Here is a 22,056-nt window from a genome sequence, read left to right as displayed (position 1 = left end):
TGTAACTAATTAAGTTGGAGGCTTTCGTTGGTTTGTCCACCTCAGAGCTATAATTAGAGTAGAAATGGGCATTTGAAAAACGTAGCTTCCATGTTCTCTCATCTCAATGAGATTTCCTGAAAATGTTTCGCTAATAAATTTATTAGCTTCATAGTCACCTTGACCCTAAAATACCTAGATAAATGTCAGATCATGCAATATATGTATATTTATGAAATTTCGAAAACACATTACCCACATATAAGATATTATATATTTATATCAAATCGGTTCGGTTAATTCTTATGTGCTGTTGCAACCGGACATAGCCCTTCCCTACTTTTTTTCAAAAATTGCATATAAGGGGGTATAAATATTATTCTTTTGACAAACGATATTGAATATGGGGGTTAGAAGGATATTAGTTTTAAACTTGTTACTGTTTCTATTTTCTTATGGTTTAACAGACCAGACGAGTCGTGAGAGATACGAGTCTGATGACAACAAGTATGCAAAAAGTCAGCAGAATAACTCTTGCAAATTAAACGCGTGTGAAGTTTTGAATTATTTATCTAAACAATTATTAACGGTAAAATCATTCATTGATAGTGATTTTGAAAGATGGTCAAAAGTTAGTTCCGCGGATGCTTTGATTTCACCTATAAATGTTGCAATGGTAAATCGAGTACGCCAGATTGAAAACAGGTTAAGATCAATAGAACAGCCAGTCTGGCGACTCGTGTCAACAAGTCAAAATGAGTGGAACCGATGCTCTTCAGGAATATGTCGCTGTTCTCCCGAAACGAAAAGTTTTACATGCTGGAACGCAAATTTTGTATCTTTGCCTGTTTCACAAGTAATACCAATGAATATGGAATCAATGTAAGTATAAGTAGGTTCTTATAAAAGGCTAATGAAATAAATTTGTGGCACCCAATATTAGTAAAGTATGTATGTATGTATATACTTAAGGGTTACGTAAGAACGACAAGATGGGAGATGGTAATTTTAAATGGTTAAATTTTATGCAGTGGATATTAACAGAGTATAATTCAGAAACAGAGAGGGGGTCGGGTTCGGGCCCGTATTTTCAAAAAAATTAACCGAATAATTAAAAATTGATAGGTGATTAGTTCGACTCCACAAAAAGGGGTCCCCACAATCTGCGCCAACTGCCGTGGGATAAGCCTCCTCAAGCATCGCGTATGAGGTTCTATCGAGCGTATTGTGTGAATGATTAAAGCCCACCGTCAACCAACTGATTGGACCTTATCCGAGTTGCTTTAGATCCGGTAAATCAACAACTAACCAGATATTCACCAATCGCCAAATCTTGGAAAAGACCCGTGGAAAAAGAATCGACACTCACAAACTCTTCGTCGATTTCAAAGCTGCCTTTGACAGCACGAATAGGAGCTGCCTTTGTGCCGCGATGTCTGAATTTGGTATCCCCGCCAAACTAATACGGCTGTGTAAGCTGACGTTGGGCAACACCAAAAGCTCCGTCAGCATCGGGAAGGACCTCTCCGTGCCGTTCGATACCAAACGAGGTTTCAGACAAGGCGACTCTCTTTCGTGTGACTTCTTTAACCTTGCACTTGTTTAGCACGTATTTTAGCGATATGGCACTTTCATATGTATACATGAAAAATACCTCTAATCCAGCAGTGACGTTAACATTTCCAATTTGGGGTTGAGTCAAAGCCAAGGAAGTATCTTAAGGTATAAAAAGTTAGCCGTTAGGTAAACCTAATTATAATACCATATAGAAACATGTATGCAAACGGTAGTATAACAAACCAAGTTAGAGCGGCAAAGGTGGTACTGTTAGAAGTAACTATAACACTCTTTTGTGCCAGCAAATTAAGCGTTAATATTATCGTATCCAACACTCGGGGGTAAATTTTTAGTCTCTTTATACAAACAAATTTCTTCGATTTTCCTATTTAAAGTTTTCATATCTTTGTAGCGACCTTTCAAGGAATCATTTTTCAACTTTCCATAAAGACACTTTTCGTGGTCTGACTTTACTGAAAGAACTGGACCTTTCCAATAACATTCTGAACTTTATTCCAGCGAATCTCTTTCAAGATCTGGATAGTCTCTTACAATTGTAAGTTCATTGGTATTTACCAAGCTAAATAATTTTATTAACGTTATTTTATGATTTGCATGTATATTAAGGCGGCTTCAAAACAACCATTTGGAGAACTTGGATTCAGTAACATTTTGGAAGCTTCGTAACTTAAATTTAATAGACGTTAGCAAAAACCTGTTATCCGATTTGCCAACGAACTTATTCGGTCATAGCCAACGATTAATTGTCATTAACTTAAGCCAAAATAAAATACTACATTTTTCACAGGAATTACTTCGCGATCAATTAGTGCTCGAAGACTTAGACCTCTCTCGGAATGAAATTTTAGAACTCAAATCAGGATGCCTAAAAAATTTGAAAACTCTAAAAATGATCGATTTTTCTTTTAATTTTATTTGTAAGTATGTACATACATATATGCTATTATTTAGTTATTTACGTCAATATATCATGAACCCAAATATCAACCATGTCCTGAAAGGTAATACAATAAGTGTGCAACGCACTAAGAAAGCTCATTGATTTTAATATTTTTCATATCGATAACAACGTTCAGAGTTCAGCATTGCCTCTGGAAAGAGTGATGCCGTTGGAAGATAAAGTCTTCTGTCTTCAAAATACTTTCACGTTTCTTATTAATGTGCAGAACCTTCAAATATTCGCTCAACTATGCGGAATAAAAGATATTTGTTTAGGATTCGCAACCGAGTATCGTTCGTACCCTAAATATGTGCTTACCACTGCGATTAGGTGTTATAATTTTCCATGCTTAATTGTTGTTTGATTACAGAAATGATCAAGATGACGAGTGGAATTGAATCTCGCGTGACCGCCCGTTCGATCAAGCGATAACTTGAGAAAAATTAATATATGATGATGAAACACAATTTAAACAGAAATCGGTCGAGAAAAATATCATTCCTACATTCCTGTGAACGGTGTGCAAATTGGCGAAATAGAGGCTCAACCACCTTTTCATCCAATATAACACTCTTTTAAATTCTATATAATTCGTTCACTTTTCAGAATACAAATCCAGGGAAAATATCGGGATTAAATTTTGCACAAATAGTGTCTTTAAGCCAACTCAAGTCTGTCATCTTGTGCCAAAAATTATAAAATCGAATCAATAATTTCCCTGGCCCCCATATACTTCAGGTGCCTTTGTACCATTTATATCTGCCAGTTTGTAAGATATCTTAGTAAAATTAAGTGAGCATATAATATCATACGTACTAAAAATAATGATTTTCTTTCTTATAACGAAGGGGAAAGAGATACTTGTATTATTAACACAATTTTATGCATTTTCTATACTACGACACATCTTTGCCAGAATTAGATGCTCGATTTCACAAAGATAACATCAACCGGAAGTTCGAAAAACATTATATTAGATATATGGAGGAAGGAGAATATAGTCTACGAATTTCAGTAATTAATTCTCCTTTATTGGCGTAGGCACCGCTTACGCGGTTAGAGCCGAGTTTACTACAGGACGCCAATCGTTTTCACTTTTAGCTGTTTGGCGCCAATTGAAAATTCCAAGTATAGCCAGGTCCTTCTCCACCTGGTCTTTCCAGCGGAGTGGAGATCTTTCTCTTCGTCTGCTTCGGACGACATGACCTAGCCAGCGTAGCCGCTGTCTCTTAATCATCGAATGCGATATTCGCCGTTGCCAATGCGCAAAGGACCATATATCTTCCGCAAAATTTTTCTGTCAAAAACTCGTAATCGTCGACTCATCAGATGTTGTCACCGTCGATGCCTCTGCATCATATAGCAGCTCGTGAATAATGCAAGACTTATAGATTTTGTTCTTTGTTCGTCGAGAGAAGACTTTAATTCTCAATTGCCTACTCAGTCCGAAGTAGCACCTGTTAGCAAGAGTTATTCTGTGTTGGATTTCGATGTTGGCGTTGTTGTTGGTGTTAAAGCTGTCGCAAGTGCGACGACTGTTTGTTTGTTGACAGGAGATATTTCGTCTTGCCCTCGTTCACTACCAGACCAGAGATTTTCTCCGCTTTCTTATATAGTCTGGTGAAAACAGAACTAATGATAATAGCAATATCATCGGCCTACGCCGACAATTGCACACTCTTATAGAAGATTTTATCTGCTCGATTAAGCTCTGCAGCTCGAAGAGGTTCTTTTTGATCCTAACGGAGCCTTTGGTATTGCTCAACGGCCGTTTACACAGCCGTATTAGTTTTGCGGGGATATATCAATAATATACCTCACAGTATAATCAATATTTGTTCCGATATAACTATTGGTATTTTTTTGCCGCAGCCCGCCCCGGCTTCACACGGGTATTAAACAATCATTTCAAAAGTTATAATTTTGTACACACTCTCCCACACAGACTTTCTCGTTTTTGCATGGGGTCATTAAAAATTAGTTAATTGAAAGAAATTCGAGCATGAAAGTATATTTTTTGTATTATTATTATTGTTTTGAAATGGCTTTTACTATTTTTTTTACTTTCTCCGCTCCTGCAAAATAATTTATTGAATCAGGGCTTCCCTGTAAACGATATTTGATGTTAATTTATTTTATGGCAGCAATATATATTAATTTTCAGGATCTCCGGCCTGCGATAGACCAAAATACAGTTGACAATGAGTGAAACATTCTTCTCGTAGGTCAAGCCCTACTAAAGTCTGCCCTTGGGCCTTGTTTATAATTAGAGCGAAAGATTTGTTCACCGGAAATATAAATGGGATTGGCAGATCACTTGGAATCATCAGAATCCTCGCTATATGAGCTAGTTGACCAGCTGCTGGGTCGATGATAATGGTTGCTACAATTAAATTGTCATCCAATTCCTTAATGAGCGTTGTACATGCTTGTAGGACAGTACAGAAGGGTTTAATGAATTTAAAAACTTCTTGGGATAATAGACTGCGTCATCGATATTAGTCACGGTGTCTATCGATTTGTATTTTTTTATTTCTTCGGGAACTTTTTGAATAATTAGATCGTTTATTTCGTTAACACTATCATTCCTGGGTGACACTATTGCCCTAGAACATAACCAATGAAATTCCTTTTCGTGCAAATTCTCGATGTCAGGGATGTTCAAGATTTAGGATAACGAAAGTTTAAAAGATGAATGATCAGTTTTTCCATCGTTTAGAAGAGTTGCAGCAATTCCTGACGATTCCCCATTGTCTTATTTTAGCAAGTATTAAATTTGCAAGAAACATCTTGCCAGTGCTCTTGCGAATCCAAAAACAATGTTTTTTTTTTGTTATTATTCACGCTTTAACTTCTGCCCTTATCAGTGCGTTGCAGCTTAGCTAAATGTTAAATAACATTCTCTGTTATAAGCAAGTAATGATTTTTTTTTTTAATTTACGCGCGTATGTAAGTCGGTTAAGAATTAATATTTTCTGAATTTTCTTTTTACAAACCATCCTCATTGGATTACCTTCAAAGTGGTTCTAGCCAATTTTCATTTCAAGCAACGGTTTAGTCAGCTATAGCGAACAGACAAAAATCCAACTTATTTTTATATATTAGATATTGTAAAGTGGAAGAGTCAGCTGATTTTAAAGCTTAGCAAATTTTGTTTATTTGACTATAAATACAAAGAACCGTTTGACTATAAATACAAAGAACCGTTAAGTGAACAAAACTATTTTAGTCGTAACAATGACATGTACATATACTGAACAAAAATATAAAAAAAATCTATACTAAACATGTGATTGTAAATTATGCTTTTACAGCAAGCATTTCGGATGACTTCTTTTCTGACCTGAAGAACCTGCGTAGCTTGATTCTCCATAACAATCGAATTTCGTCGGTGTCCAAAGAATTATTAAAAAATTTGAAAAGCTTAATTTCTTTGGATCTCAGTACGAATCGAATTTCGAAGGTAATTTCAATTACACAATATTAATTTTTATCACAGCCTTTTTCCTCTAGATTGATGCAAATGCATTCTCCGACCTAAAAAAATTGCGGGAATTGTTGTTAGGACAAAACAATCTTTCAGACATACCCGATGGTTTGTTTAACAATGTGAATTCTTTAATAAGTCTTAATTTGTTTTCCAATAATTTTACCACAATTGAGTCAAATGATTTCCAAGGGTTAATTAATTTAGAAAAACTTATGCTAAACAACAACATACTAAAAAATATGGAAGACGACGTTTTCACGCCCTTGGGAAACTTGGAAAAACTGTAAGTATTTTCGAAAACGTTAATTATGTTATCTTCCAAAAAGATTACTCAACATACAAATTAATAACTAAAAAGTAATTTAGTATACATATACTTGTATATAAGTACTGTGCATTCGAAGTCGCGTGAACATAGGGTAATACACTCGTTCGGGTAGCATGAACGATTAAAAGTTGTATAAAAAAAGCTTATTAATCAGGACGGGACAGGGGCGCTTGATCAGATTGGCAGTTTTTTGATCTACTCTTGAAAATTCCGAAATCTTCAGTTTCACTAGTTTTTCTCACCACTTTTTGTTGAAAGTTTTGGTAATTTATGGATCTTATTTTGACACCAAGATATTCTACTATATATGTATCTAAGATTGTAAGTTCAATAAGTCGTTCTAAGATACTTAAGGCCCGATTTATATGATACAAAATTCGAGAACTTTAAAAAGTATTATATCAGCATATGGAAAACAACGGAATTATTAATACGATTTACTTTATTTGACTAATAGTAATGAGATCCTGAAATTTGGTGTCTGGCGGTTCCCTGATTGTCAAAGAGAACTTATTCTATTCCGCCAAGGTATACCACTTTTCATATGTAACTTTACTCAATTTAGCATTCATATAACCACTATTCTATGTATTATAGGCTATGTTCGTAAATGCATCATGACTTGCAGCATAAGCAACAGTAGCAACACTGCAAGTTTGACGTTTGATACTTCTTATACAATTTTTGACAATTTGCAGATACATTTGTTTGCATTTTTGAACGCGTATAATACTAAAATGGAAATTTTGCTGAATCTAACACTAGACGAAATTTGTGAGCAAAGAAATGATAGATTTTCTTTAAATTTAAGAAAAAGAAGGGTATTGAAGTCAAAAAGGAAAATTTGTAGGTACAAATGTTTGTCTTTTAAAAGACAAAGTATTTATAGAACAAACTTTCGGGATTTTTAAGAAACAGTTTAAAATTTTAAATTATATTGAAGCTTCGAGCATTAAAGCCACATTTAATGTAATACTCGCTTGCGCTATCTTACACAATTTTATCATAAATAAGAGAGGTTATTTTGAACATATTAACGATACAATAACACATGCCGATATGGAAACCAACAATGAAATCGAAGGAATTCAAGATGCCCCCATTCGCCGTGTTGATTCAGATGATATCAATGAAATCGATAGAAGAAACTATTTTACCACTATGTTTTTATCATAAAAAATTTACTTTACCTCACCTTCCTTTATTTGAATAATTTTTTTATTACTTTTTCTGATGAACTTCATTTTAATTTTTATTGTTTTCATTTACATTTTTAACTTCGGTCACAACTTTCTTCCACAATACATTTTTTTTCCTTCTACCCGATTTAAACTCGTTCTCCATATTCAACCGTACTCTTAGCAATAACTGTGTCTCCGCATTACTGAGATTTTCACTAAAAATTTAAAAATAATAATTTATACAATTATTATTAACATAATTTAACTAAATTTCAATACAAAAAATAAAATAAAACAGTTTTGCACTTTTCGTCAGACATCGTAGTTAAATGCAGTAAACAATTTTTTGATAGAAATTATGAGTGGCAACTGATAGAAGTGTTGTATTTTTGAACGCTTGATTATTGCAGTGCTGCAATATTGGCATTTCTGAACGTTCTGTTTGTTATGCAATCGTCATGATGCGCGTCATGATGCATTTACGAACATAGCCATAATACTCTGTGTAATATAATGCGAAAATATAAAAAATAGCACACAACGTATTCCTGGATTTTTTTCCATGCAGTCCTTACTTCAATTATTTTCAAAAGAGATCTTATTTCTTTTTTTGCAGGCGAATTGACTCGAATAAGTTGCAATATTTACAAAACGGGGCATTCAGCAGTTTAAAAAAGTTAGTCGCAGTAAAACTGGATAAGAATCCTTGGCACTGTGATTGCAAAGTTTTGTATTTAGCACGTTGGATACGAGAGTTTTCTGGAAAATTGTGGGATGGTCAAGTGGCGGTATGTCGTGGACCTGGCAGTCTTGGTGGACACGAAGTAGGTTTACTTAGATACGATGACCTTTGCGAAGGGCAATGGGCCAGTATGTTATCATTATCTCCAAGACTTCCCTTAAGAAAGCATCGCATTATGACTCATATGAACTATACAACATATTTTGATTTATACTTGAAACATATATATACGACTACAATTAGAAGTGATTCTAATTAAGAAGATCTGTTCATTGTGGTATTAAAGTCAGGGTGAATCTGTTTAACACTCATTATTCGTGCGTTGTTTCTATTAATAGTACAAATCACTCTTTCAGATATAAAAATTGAAATGCTAATATTTATATAGCAATATATAGTATTATATAAACAAATGGAAAACGATTGTATAGTTTGTGAGTAAATTTGTATAAAATTTGCAATTGAATGTTCCTTCTCTGTTGAGAAAATCGGTTCCCTTCATAATACAAAATCGATGTCGACGGATGCACCATATGTGTGTAGCAAGAAATGAAAATATTTAAGTATTCGAAACGACAAAGTAAATGTGTGTTTAAACAATTATGACGTATTTGTTTTTATTTAATGGTGAAAATCTCTGAAGAGTCTTGAATTTTTTACTAACTATTGTTAGAAAAGTACATTATTTCCAACGTGGTAAGGGAATCTTGTGTAAAAATACCTCCTGCGTACAGGTGGCTACTAACACCATCTAAAAATAAAAACTCTCTATATTCTAGACAGGCATACAGTACAAATTGTAGGACGATATGAATCCATATATGTACGTATGTATCAAGCGTGTCCTAAATGTTTCTTTCAAGCCAATGAAGTTCTGAACAAAAACTCGAGCAAAAAACTATTGATAATTTGTGGTGTTGTTATACGCACTATGATGTATGGTAACATTTTCCAATAATACCACTGTCAAAAATATAGACTGGGCATTGTAAAATTAACTTGAAAATTTCATATTGCAATATCATTTTCAGCTGCTCGGCTACTTAGTGGACCTAAGTATGTACATATATACTAACTTGTAACTTGGTTAATATTGATTAATTTAGCTATAGTAAGGATAACATCCGATTAGTCCGGCGAAAGCCCGCCTCGGTCATGCGATTTGACGCCGTTAGACTATTTCCTGTGGGGCTACGTCAAGTCTATGCCAACAAGCCAGCGACGATTGATGAATTTCGTACGAATATCGAATGTGAAATTTCAGCAGTATCTAACCGAAATCCAATCATAAAGAGTCAGCAGTAGTTTTTGTTGGATTTGAACAATTTCTGGTCATAAGATAGCATACAGTAAAGGCATTATTCGTGCTAAGTTTTATCCCGTTAACTATTTGCTTCTTTATTTGTATACTGAAAAGTGAAAGAATCAAGTGGAATTTAAAATTGTGTTATATGGGAAGTAGGCGTGGTTATCGTCCGATTGCTTCTATTTTCATAGCGTGATATAGGAATATAAGAACAATGCCACGTACCAAATTTTTTTGGAATCGGCCGGTCGTGTACCGAGATTTCAGGTTTCACTGAAAAGAGGGTGATACCAGGTTCATGGTCAAATTTTCACACCGGCTCCCACAAAGCTCTGTTATACCATATCGGAATTAAAATTTAATATGTATGCTGCAATTAGTTATTGTATTATTGCGCTATTAGTAGTTTTCAACAGTACCGTTATATGGAGAGGGAGCGGTGTTATCTTCCGATTTCATCCATTTTCTTTGCTTTATTGGATTAGCAGATATATTAATGTATATATTTGCTAAAGGGCGGGCCACACCCACTTTTTTTTTGGCCACAGGTGCCTCTTCCTACTGTGATCCCCTTTATGTACAATATTTATGTACCAAATAAGAGTTTTATATCTTCATATAAAGCTTAGTTGTGGTTAATGGCGTTTTGTGAGCGTGGCAGTGGTCCGATTACGCCCATCTACGAACTCGTGTTTATTAAACTTTTGATTTGTGGTATACATTGAAAAATAAAAAAAAGGGTTAATCAAATTGAAAGGTTAAATGATTCAAAAGAAGAATTTATTTTGATACAATCTCAACATAATTTAGCACTTTTATATTTAAATACCATTATTTATAGTTTTTCAGTTAGAAATAATAATAATCTTTCTTTTCCCCATTTTAGCCCCGCCTCCCATTTTACTTTACCTTTTAGTTTGAAAATACTTAGCTATTCTGATTTTGGTATTAAAAATTAAATTTCGAATTCATATTTTCAATTTTCTGAAATTTAATTCGATATTCAAAGGTTTTTATTCACAAATTCACAACCCTGATCCACCAAATAAATAGGTGATTGTTCAGGTTTAAAATAGAGTGAATTTGTTAACTGGCGGAAGAGGGCATCAGGCACTAACTACATACGTAGTCTTTCCCTGCCTGATAATGACGTTTAGCATTACAACTTTCTATAATTCTTTTAGTATAGCTTACTAAAACATTCAATAATCCACTATCACTTATGCAGGCTGTCCATTACTGGCTGATCGATGACAAGGCTCAACTATGAACTGCAATGGCTTATACGAGTATGCACTAAAAATATGAATTTGCCGTACAAATCAGTGGAAGGACAGGCCAGCTTAAGTTACTTTAGGGATTAGTAGGTGAACGGCCTGCAAATAAGTAGATTAGCTGCAAATATTTATACGAACAATCCCCGACCAAAGTAGCAGAGATGCTCGAGGAAGCCTGTGATGGAGTAAATTGTCACCGTCCATAACTGTCTAAACAACAAAAATTCTGGAATCGTCTGATTCAAATTAAGAATCTCACTGGGCAGCGTCTGTCTCCAGGTAAGGATGGTAAATTTAAAGAGAAATAAACAACATTTTCAAGAATGGAAAATTGTAAAATAACGCTGCAAGACATAAAAAGCCCAGTGCCAGGAGTTTTAAGGATCATAATCATAAGCACACTTGGCACTTGGTATCAGATAATCTCACAAGCATGGCATGGAGCAGAGCGCTCATATTTTATTCCTCATAAATGATAATATTTCGATTTGAATTTAAATTGTACTAACATATGTGAAGGATAGATGTGTATACAAGTTTTAAATGGAGAAAGGTGTGACTTACATATTATATTATTATTGTAATTTATTAAATTTTTTAGGACATTATGATAATATGCCATACTTATACCATATATGCATATATATGTATACGAAAGTATGTTATATTATTAAACATAATAAATATTTAAAAAGTAGATCAATTGCACTTTAATTACAAATATTGTTTTGATAATTACATAATATATTTATAATGTTATTAGTTTTGCATGCATTCATAAAAATTCGCAAAATGATATTCACATCAATGAATATGATTGCATGTAAACGTATAAAAATAAAAGCAAAAGGCCAACATACGTCTGTAATAGCAATGTATATTTCTGAGCATACTTTTTATTGAATGCTTAGGTCTGCTCACGTATCACCCATCGCATTTTATTATCTTTTGACAAATCACACGCTTGTCCGTAGTTGGACCTTCTCTATAATTTACGTTCTCTGATAGAACATTTTTATTATGTTGCCATATAATGAGGCGACATTTTCGTCGAGAAAAGAGAAAGCTATTAAACTAAACTTAGACAAGATGCAAACCAGGGTATTAATGTGATTCTTACTTAGCGTCCTTAGGCATAACCGGTTTCTAGCGTGAGCACCCATTAATCCTTTCTACTTTTTGTGGTTTCCTCCTTCCAAGATGGAGGTAATAGATTGCACAGACAACTTGAAACATTTCCAGCTATTCACCAACACTGTTACATTTTGTGCAATTTTCGATTGAATGGGAGAAATCGTAATATTATGTTCAGACCGACACTTAATCACACGATTTCGGCTGTTGAGTGGTTTATCCCACTAATCTTATAAATTTATCAAGATTTCGCCACACAAAAATGACAGTTCGAAATCACTTCATCGGAGTGATTTGAAACTGATCCACGCTAAATCTCTCTGTGCGACTCTGATTTTGCATGGAAATCTATTACATTATCACAGCTGATTTAGACACTACAAAAGGAAAAAAATTTAAACAAACAAAGCAATGAATCTAATTTCATCTGAACATCGGCTTCTCAAATGAAAACATGAGTCCATTATTTCCATTTTATGGAAAATATTTAAAAGAATACGGCTTTTATTACAAAATACTATATGACAATTTTCTTTTGATAAATATTGAGCGATGTGAATTCTTGAATGGCAAAAACAGCTGTTTTTTCATCTTTTCAACGGCAGCGAGAACGGGCTGATTAGTGAAGGGCTTAAATGTAATCTAATCCTTTCAAATTTACGGTCTGAACATGGTATAAGTAAGAAAGAGAAAAACTTTCGACTTTCAAGCTTAACGAAATATTAATATGTTAAAAGACAAAAAGCGTAACACAATTTTTCAAGAAGAAGCTGGGAAATGCGCAATAGTTTGGTTCATTTTTGGGTTTCAACCAGTAAGTTCTTATTTGCTAAATATTTTAATTACGAAGCCGAGAAAAAATTATTGAAGTAAGTTTACAAAAACTACTGGACATTGCTGGCCGTAATGTCACACGATATCTGTTTAAGGTTGGAGGCACTTAGTACACATATTAATGTAATAATAAAGTTAGACAAAAGAAGCTTAATATAATTATCAAACTACTTTTTTACAGTTGGTTATAAGTTTAATCACACCTCTGCCTTTGAAACTGCATGATCAAAGAGAAACTTTGCAATATCACCTATGACATCGGGATGGAACAGTGAGTAGCGTTGAAAACAACTGTGGTTGTCACCAATAGCTTTCAACTAACGAATTTTACTAATATAATATTTTTTTTTTATCACAGTTACCTGATGGTTATGTGATAAAAGTTTTGAGGAGCAATTCCAACCGCATTTAATAAACGTTGAAGCACAAGGCATCAATGAGTCAGTGTTTACCACCATACAAACGGCAAATATCGATATATGACTGGAATTGTACAAGCATATCTTGCGTGTGAGGATAAATTAGCGGTGAGTTATTCTCTTCTTAATTGGCGTAGACACCGCTTACGCGATTATAGCCGAGTTAACAACCGCGCGTCAGTCGTTTCTTCTTTTCGCTACGTGGCGCCAATTGGATATTCCAAGCGAAGCCAGGTCCTTCTCCACTTGGTCCTTCCAACGGAGTGGAGGTCTTCCTCTTCCTCTGCTTCCCCCGGCGGGTACTCCTAGCCAGCGTAGCCGTTGTCTTTTAATTCGCTGAACTATGTCAATGTCGTCGTATATCTCGTACAGCTCATCGTTCCATCGAATACGATATTCGCCGTGGCCAACGCGCAACAACCCATAAATCTTTCGCAGAACTTTTCTCTCGAAAACTCGCAACGTCGATTCATCCGTTGTTGACATCGTCCAAGCCTCTGCACCATATAGCAGGACGGGAGTTATGGGTGACTTATAGAGTTTGGTTTTTGTTTGTCGAGAAAGGACTTTGCTTCTCAATTGCCTACTCAGTCCGAAGTAGCACCTGTTGGCAAGAGTTATTCTGCGTTGGATTTCTAGGCTGACATTGTTGGTGGTGTTTACGCTGGTTCCAAGATAGACGAAATTATCTACAACTTTAAAGTTATGACTGTCAACAGTGACGTGAGTGCCAAGTCGCGAGTGCGAGTACGACTGTTTGTTTGATGACAGGAGATATTTCGTCTTGCCCTCGTTCACTGCCAGACCTATTTCTCTTGCTTCCTTGCCCAGCCTGGAGAAAGCGGAACTAACATGATATCAATATCATCGGCATACGCCAGGAGTTGTACACTCTTATAGAAGATGATACCTTCTCTATTTAGTTCTGCAGCTCGAACTATTTTCTCCAGAAGCAGGTTAAAAAAGTCGCAAGATAGGGAATCGCCTTGTCTGAAACCTCGTTTGGTATCGAACGGCTCGGAGAGGTCCTTCCCGATTCCCGATACACAGCCGTATTAGTTTGGCGGGGATCCCAAATTCAGACATCGCGGCATAAAGGCAGCTCCTTTTCGTGCTGTGGAAAGCAGCTTTGAAATCGACGAAGAGGTGGTGTGTGTCGATTCTCCTTTCACGGGTATTTTCCAAGATTTGGCGCATGGTGAATATCTGGTCGGTTGTTGATTTTCCAGGTCTGAAGCCACACTGATAAGGTCCAATCGACTTGTTGACGGTGGGCTTAAATCCATAACACAATGCGTTCGATAGAACCTTATATGCAATGTTTAGGATACTTATCCCACGGTGGTTGGCGCAGATTGTGGGATCTCCCTTTATGTGGATTGGGCAGCGCACACTTAAATTCCGATCGTTGGGCATGCTTTCGTCCGACCATATTTTACAAAGAATCTATAGCATGCTCCTTATCAGTTCTTCGCCACCGTATTTGAATAGCTCGGCTATCAATCCATCGGCTCTCTCCACTTTGTTGTCCTTCAGACGAGTAAATGCTATTCGAACTGCTTCATGGTAGGGCAGTCGAACGTCTGCTCGATCGTCCTCTATTGGGGAATCGAGTTCGCCTTTTCCTGGCATTATACTTTTATTGCCATTGGCAGGCCGGAGAAATGTTTCCTCCATAATTTTAGTATGCTCTGGGCATCGGTCACTAGATCACCTTTGGGGGTTCTACAAGAGTCTCCGGTCTTAAAACCTTCTGTTAGCCGCCTCATTTTTTCGTAGAATTTTCGAGTATTACCCTTGTCGGCCAGTATCTTCATACTCACGCATTTCGGCCTCTTTCTTCTTCTGTCTGCAAATGCGTCTCGCTTCCCTCTTTAACTCTCGGTATCTATCCCATCCCGCACGTGTTGTGGTCGATCGTAATGTTGCGAGGTAGGCAGTCTGTTTTCTCTCCGCTGCGACACGGCACTCCTCGCCGTACCAGCTGTTCTTTTGCACTTTCCGAAAACCAATGGTTTCGGTTGCAGCTGTACGTAAGGAGTTTGAAATGCCGTCCCACAGTTCCCTTATACCGGGTTGTTGACAAATGCAGTCAGAGAGCAGGAGTGCAAGTCGAGTAGAAAATCGTTCGGCTATCTGTTGTGATTGCAGCTTCTCGACGTCGAACTTTCCTTGTGTTTGTTGGCGTGCGTATCTTTTCCGCAACAAGATAGTGGTCCGAGTCGATGTTAGAACCACAGAGCACACGCACATCTAAAACACTGGAGACGTGTCTTCCGTCTATCACAACATGATGGATTGGTAGTTTTTCGATCCGGAGACAGCCAGGTAGCTTGATGAATCTCCTTATGCTGGAATCTAGTACTACAGATAACCATATTTCGGGCCCCGGCGAAGTCGATCCCCATTTGGGGATGTTTCGTCGTGGAGGCTGAACTTACCGACCGTAATGCCAAAGATACCTTCTTTGCCCACCCTGGCGTTAAATTCGCCAAGCACGATTTTGACATCGCGGCGGGAGCAGCCCTCATAAGTGCGCTCCAAGCACTCATAAAAGGCATCTTTGGTCACATCGTCCTTCTCTTCCATCGGGGCGTGGGCGCAAATCACCGCAGTGAATGACAGTACTCGGCGACGGAGTCTCTCTCCCACCACGAATCCCACACCAAACTTGCGCTACTTTATATGGCCACGGTAGTAGTAGTACCAACCAGATCGATCCTGTTGTGATAGACGAAAGGCACGTCTCCAGTGTTTTAGATGTGCGTGCGCTCCGAGGTCCTAACATCGACTCGGACCACTATCTTGTTGCAGCTAAGATTCGCACCCGCCTCTGTGCAGCAAAAAACGCACGCCAACAAACACAAGGAAGGTTCGACGTCGAGAAGCTGCAATCACAACAGACAGCCGAACGATTTTCTACTCGGCTTGCACTCCTGCTCTCTGAGAGCACTCGTCAACAACTCGGTATAAGGGAACTGTGGGACGGCATTTCAAATTTCAAACGGAAAGTGCAAAAGAACAGCTGGTACGACGAGGAGTGCCGTGTCGCAGCGGAGAGAAAACAGACTGCCTACCTCGCAACATTACGATCGACCACAACACGTGCGGGATGGGATAGATACCGAGAGTTGAAGAGGGAAGCGAGACGCATTTGCAGACAGAAGAAGAAAGAGGCCGAAATGCGTGAGTATGAAGAGCTTGATACTGGCCGACAAGGGTAATACTCGAAAATTCTACGAAAAAATGAGGCGGCTAACAGAAGGTTTTAAGACCGGAGACTCTTGTAGAACCCCCAAAGGTGATCTAGTCACTGATGCCCAGAGCATAGTTAAATTATGGAGGGAACACTTCTCCAGCCTGCTGAATGGCAGTGAACGCACAACACCAGGAGAAGGCGACCCCGATTCCCCAATCGATGACGATGGAGCAGACGTTCCATTACCCGACCATGAAGAAGTTCGAATAGCAATTGCCCGCCTGAAGAACAACAAAGCGGCAGGGGCCGACGGATTGCCGGCCGAGCTATTCAAACACGGCGGCGAAGAACTGATAGAGAGCATGCATCAGCTTCTTTGTAAAATATGGTCGGACGAAAGCATGCCCAACGATTCGAATTTAAGTGTGCTATGCCCAATCCATAAAAAAGGAGACCCCACAATCTGCGCCAACTACCGTGGGATTAGCCTCCTCAACATCGCATATAAGGTTCTATCGAGCGTATTGTGTGAAAGATTAAAGCCCACCTTCTACAAACTGATGGGACCTTATCAGTCTGGCTTCAGACCTGGAAAATCAACAACCGACCAGATTTCAAAGCTGCTTTTGACAGCACGAAAAGGAGCTGCCTTTATGCCGCGATGTCTGAAATTGGTATCCCCGCAAAACTAATACGGCTGTGTAAGCTGACGTTGAGCAACCCCAAAAGCTCCGTCAGAATCGGGAAGGACCTCTCCGAGCCGTTCGATACCTAACGAGGTTTCAGACAAGGCGATTCCCTATCGTGCGACTCTTTCAACCTGCTTCTGGAGAAAATAGGTCGAGCCGCTGAACTAAATAGAGAAGGTACCATTTTCTATAAGAGTGTACAGCTGCTGGCGTATGCCGATGATATTGATATCATCGGCCTTAACACCCGCGCCGTTAGTTCTGCTTTCTCCAGACTGGACAAGGAAGCAAAACAAATGGGTCTGGCAGTGAACGAGGGCAAGACGAAATATCTCCTGTCATCAAACAAAGAGTCGTCGCGCTCGCGACTTGGCACTCACGTCACTGTTGACAGTCATAACTTTGAAGTTGTAGATAATTTCGTCTTTCTTGGAACCAGCGTAAACACCACCAACAATGTCAGCCTAGAAATCCAACGCAGGATAACTCTTGCCAACAAGTGCTACTTCGGACTGATAGGCAATTGAGAAGCAAAGTCCTCTCTCGACAAACAAAAACCAAACTCTATAAGTCACTCATAATTCCCGTCCTGCTATATGGTGCAGAGTCTTGGACGATGGCAACAATGGATGAGTCGACGTTGCGAGTTTTCGAGAGAAAAGTTCTGCGAAAGATTTATGGTCCTTTGCGCGTCGGCCACGGCGAATACCGGATTCGATGGAACGATGAGCTGTACGAGATATATGACGACATCGACATAGTTCAGCGAATTAAAAGACAACGGCTACGCTGGCTAGGTCATGTTGTCCGGATGGATGAAAACACTCCAGCTCTGAAAGTATTTGACGCAGTACCCGCCGGGGGAAGCAGAGGAAGAGGAAGACCTTCACTCCGTTGGAAGGACCAAGTGGAGAAGGACCTGGCTTCGCTTGGAATATCCAATTGGCGCCACGTAGCGAAAAGAAGAAACGACTGGCGCGCTGTTGTTAACTCGGCTATAATCGCGTAAGCGGTGTCTACGCCAATTAAGAAGAAGAAGAACAAATGGGTAACAAATATAATAACATATAGAGGTAACATATATGATTGTTACTGCTAACAATTTTATATGTTAAAGGTAACAAACTGCAAACCAAAATAATAACACTAACAGAAATTTGGGTAACAAACGCGTTTTTGTTATGCATTATACATAGGTAAGCTATGCGCTAACAAAAGTATTTGTTACTCTTAACAGATTGTATAGAAATTTGATAACAAACGTTAGTCATTCTGTTAGAAAAAGACAGCATACAATACTTGCCATTGGCTAGAGCGAGGAAATTATTGAAGATCAAATGGCAATGTGTTACATTTTCCCACTCTACACAAAATAATAAAGAGTTTAACGTTTCCAAAAGTGAACAATAAGAGCCTTATCACACGAAGCAACTTTTGTTAACTTGGTTTATCCGAAAAGTGAATCGCGCCAGTTTAGTGTTCAGCAACTTTTGTGTTCTTACAGTTCGCTGCGACGTTTTTCGGCATTCGTGTTCTTTCTTTCGTAATACATAGCTGCATTTGCGTATATTTTTTTTGAAATTAATATTTTGAATATATTTAAAAAATTTAATTTCATCTTTTGGTAAGTAATTTGCAAATATGTATACAAATATACATAATATAATATAAATATTTTAGAAAATGGAGTATGACGAAAAAATCGAATTAATTAAAGATATTGTGAAATGTATGGAGGAAGCCATACAAATTGATTCAGACGATAGTAAAAAGGGTGATATATCTTTGTTTTAATAAATAAAATGTATTTCTTAATTGACAGAGCTGATTAATATATGTGATAGAGTGGCCCAAATACCTATAAGGAAAAAGAAACGACAATGGGTTAAAGTAAAGAGTAGACAATGGGTTAAAGTAAAGTGAAAGAGAATGAGAAAAAATCTCGAGCAGAGTTGCGCAACACAAGTTGCTCGTGTGAAGGTAATAATATATAATATAAACTAACAAGTCGCTTACATGTTTGCTAACAGATATCCGTCTTCCAGGGCTCTACACTCTGGTACAAAATTACAACGAGGCATTTCGCCAGGCAAAGTTGGTGGTATACTAACTTTATTGCTTATGGAATATAATATATAATATAAAAATTTGTCTGCTAATTATTGCACGCAATGATTGTCACTTCAGCAGTGTGACAACTCAGTTTTCATTTCTATGAAAATTTCGAAGAGGCAACATATATGTACTGGCGGCAGCTTCATTTCGATTATTTTAAATTTATTAGCGCGAGTATAACGGTGGTTGTGTTAAATTATAAAAATAAGGTACGAAATAAGAAGAATAATTTTCAAAATAATTTAATGTATTTTTCCAAAAAATTAACATTCAGTTTAATATTGTTAATTTGCAGAAAATTTATAACAAATGGATTGGCGAATGAGCGAAGTTTTAAATTTAATAAGCATATTCAATCAATTCGAATGCTTTCATAATTATAAGAGTTCCTCTTACAAGAGGATTGCATCACCAAATTGGTAAACCGACATTCTGCAAAAATTGTTAAAATCCTGTCTATCCTTTTATAAATTTCAACTAAAAAAAGCTTTTCAAATTTTTAAACGCTTCTATAGGTCGTACTTGCCTGCTCGAATCCATTTCGCAAATGATTATGTTATGATAACAAATGCTTATATACAGATTTGGCAACGGCAGTGGCGATAGATTTGACAGTTAGTCTACCATAAACTTTTGCCCGTCGAATTGCTGGGTAAGTATTTTGAAGAAAGCGTGTTCTATAAAACATGTGTGTTGGCAACTCTAATACGGTGGAAACAATTTTGAGCAATATTCTGAGAAAACCTCACAACTGGTTTGTGAGGAAAAAAATTGATGAGGTTTATTGTGAGGTTATTTTTATTCAAACCTCACAAAACAAAAACACAAAATTCACCACACGAGGTTAAAAGCATTTTGGTGTTTAACTGTGTTTTTTTTTAAATAAACAAAACAAAATAAAGAAATGGGCAGCAAAGAAAAGTGAGTATTTTTGAAAATCTATTAAATGTGGTGCATAAATAATTTCATTTATTTTTAGGATTTCAAAATTTAAAAGAACAACTCAGGAGCAACTACAGCATTATATAATGTTCTGCAAGCAGCATCCTGAGTTGCAACGAAAGAAGCAGACCAGCCCTCATAAGCTGCAAATGTTGTGGTCGGAATTAGCAGAAACATTAAATGCCTTAAAAGGGCCAACACGCACAGCAACCAAATGGAAAGAGGTAAGTTTAAAAGTGTTTATGTGTTTCACGAAACAATAATATGTTTTTTTTTTTTTAACACAGACGTTAACGCACTGGAAACATCAGTTGCGTAGCCGAGCGCGAAAAGATAAAGCCCACCCGCAAATTACTGGTGGAGACCCTCCGGCAGTTGGAGTATCAGAATGTGAGGTGCAGGAAAGTTCAACCTTTGAGACAGCAACGGTTGATGGAGTGCCGAGTTCGGATCACCAGGTATTTTTTTTACTTAAACGCACATAGCATATTTATACCCTTATTATTATAAGAGCCACTCACTCATCGGTCCGTTTTATACTTACAGGTATTGTCGCCGTTGGACACAACAACGGACACCGTTCCTGCTCCATCTCCATCGCCAGTTTCTGCTCCAGCTTTTCCTGCTATATATCTCCGCACTTTACCTTCGTCACCTTCACCTCCCACTTCACCACCTCTTATCGAATATTCTCCTGATGTATCCCATTCTAGGTTATCTCCTCCCATCCCGCCTTCTCCTACACCATCAACTTCTGCTTCAGTCATTTCTGAAGCCCCCAAACCAACAGCAGTGAAAATGCTTGGAAAGGTACTAAAAAAATTGAAGGCGCATGAGAGACGGGAAGAGCGGGCCATTTCCCAACAACAAAAAATTTTAGAGCAAAACGAACAGTTGATGGGTGTCTTAATGCAGATGACACGGGAGAGACGAGAGGAGCTGCAAAAGACCTCGGAGCAAAACCTACAATTGACGGGGGTATTGAGCCAAATGACGCAAGCACTAACAGCTATGACAACAGTGCTCAATAACCTTACAGAAAAATTAAACCACTGGTAAGCTAATATTATACTATTGAAAAATTGAATACTAATACATATGTATATTAATTCCTATATTTTGCAGATCACAATGCATTGACGCATATCACCCAGGGAGAACCATTTCATTTTGCCTCATCTGTGTGTTCTTATAATAATTAGGATTACATATTTTTATATGAAGTATTTATCAGATCTTATATTATTAAAAAGTTTATTTAATAAAATAACTGAATTATTTAAACATACATATGTATATGTCTTTTTATTCATACCTAGAAAGAAGTAAAATGTACAAAAACCGTAAGTTACATTTTTATTGTAATAGACGAATACTTACATTTATAATAGATAACGCCTTTGGAAGAATAGTTCCTCCATTCTATTTGAAAAAAATAATTGCAAATTTCTTTAAAAATATTGAATTAACGAAACAAACACAACCGATTTTGCATCGTGAGGTTTGCTTTCAGATATCACAAATTTAAGAGGAAATTGTGAGCATTAAAGTTTTTGAATTCACCTCAGCATAAGGAAGACCTCACAAAATTCCAAAACTTCTCAATAGTGATTTTGATTTGAGGAGATGTGGATAGAACTGTGTAATAACACAACTGTACAACTTTAAAAATTGGGAAAGAAAATGAAAACTAAAACCATTAAATTTTATGATTATTCCATTTGATTTAAGTATTATATAATAAATGTTATTTTATTATTCCAGTTTAACAATTTGCCTGAATTCCTTTACCTTTTATCAATTCAAATATTCTCTTATGCATGGTTAAAACTAAGTTTTGTAGCGAATTAGTGTCCAATTGATCCCACTAATGGACTATGACGGAATTCTTCCGCATTATTAA

The 22,056-nt window shown here is 37.0% G+C and overlaps 2 protein-coding genes across 10 annotated transcripts; both read left to right on the top strand.

Moving 5' to 3' along the window:
• Positions 1-381: 381 nt before the first annotated feature.
• On the top strand, positions 382-8,841 carry LOC126762010 (toll-like receptor 3). 3 transcript variants are annotated; one of them, XM_050478479.1, is made up of 7 exons: positions 382-861; positions 1,949-2,092; positions 2,164-2,474; positions 5,812-5,960; positions 6,011-6,270; positions 6,773-6,843; positions 8,113-8,269. In XM_050478479.1, the coding sequence occupies exons 1-7, from the start codon at positions 383-385 to the stop codon at positions 8,166-8,168; spliced, it is 1,470 nt and encodes a 489-aa protein (XP_050334436.1). In that variant the 5' UTR covers position 382; the 3' UTR covers positions 8,169-8,269. The 3 variants fall into 3 exon arrangements, with proteins under 3 accessions (XP_050334436.1, XP_050334435.1, XP_050334434.1); XM_050478478.1 differs by lacking the exon at positions 8,113-8,269 and adding an exon at positions 7,988-8,070 and having other exon boundaries at positions 6,773-6,903; XM_050478477.1 differs by lacking the exon at positions 6,773-6,843 and having other exon boundaries at positions 8,113-8,841.
• Positions 8,842-10,796: 1,955 nt separating this feature from the next.
• Positions 10,797-21,443, top strand: LOC126762015 (afadin-like). Of its 7 annotated transcripts, none has more exons than XM_050478490.1 (10): positions 12,613-12,824; positions 12,885-12,912; positions 12,971-13,060; positions 13,148-13,316; positions 19,127-19,420; positions 19,507-20,132; positions 20,191-20,377; positions 20,441-20,611; positions 20,700-21,208; positions 21,279-21,443. In XM_050478490.1, coding segments are annotated over exons 6-10 (885 nt in total). In that variant the 5' UTR covers positions 12,613-12,824; positions 12,885-12,912; positions 12,971-13,060; positions 13,148-13,316; positions 19,127-19,420; positions 19,507-20,115; the 3' UTR covers positions 21,280-21,443. The 7 variants fall into 7 exon arrangements, with proteins under 7 accessions (XP_050334449.1, XP_050334447.1, XP_050334445.1 ...); XM_050478488.1 differs by having other exon boundaries at positions 12,613-12,912; positions 19,507-19,630; positions 19,727-20,132; XM_050478492.1 differs by lacking the exons at positions 12,613-12,824; positions 12,885-12,912 and adding an exon at positions 10,797-11,100.
• Positions 21,444-22,056: the final 613 nt, after the last annotated feature.

This window comes from Bactrocera neohumeralis, chromosome 6, assembly GCF_024586455.1.
Source record: "Bactrocera neohumeralis isolate Rockhampton chromosome 6, APGP_CSIRO_Bneo_wtdbg2-racon-allhic-juicebox.fasta_v2, whole genome shotgun sequence".
NCBI classification, from domain to species: domain Eukaryota; kingdom Metazoa; phylum Arthropoda; class Insecta; order Diptera; family Tephritidae; genus Bactrocera; species Bactrocera neohumeralis.
The sequence above is the reverse complement of the archived record's forward strand: the minus strand, read 5'-3'. Positions and strand labels throughout refer to the sequence as shown.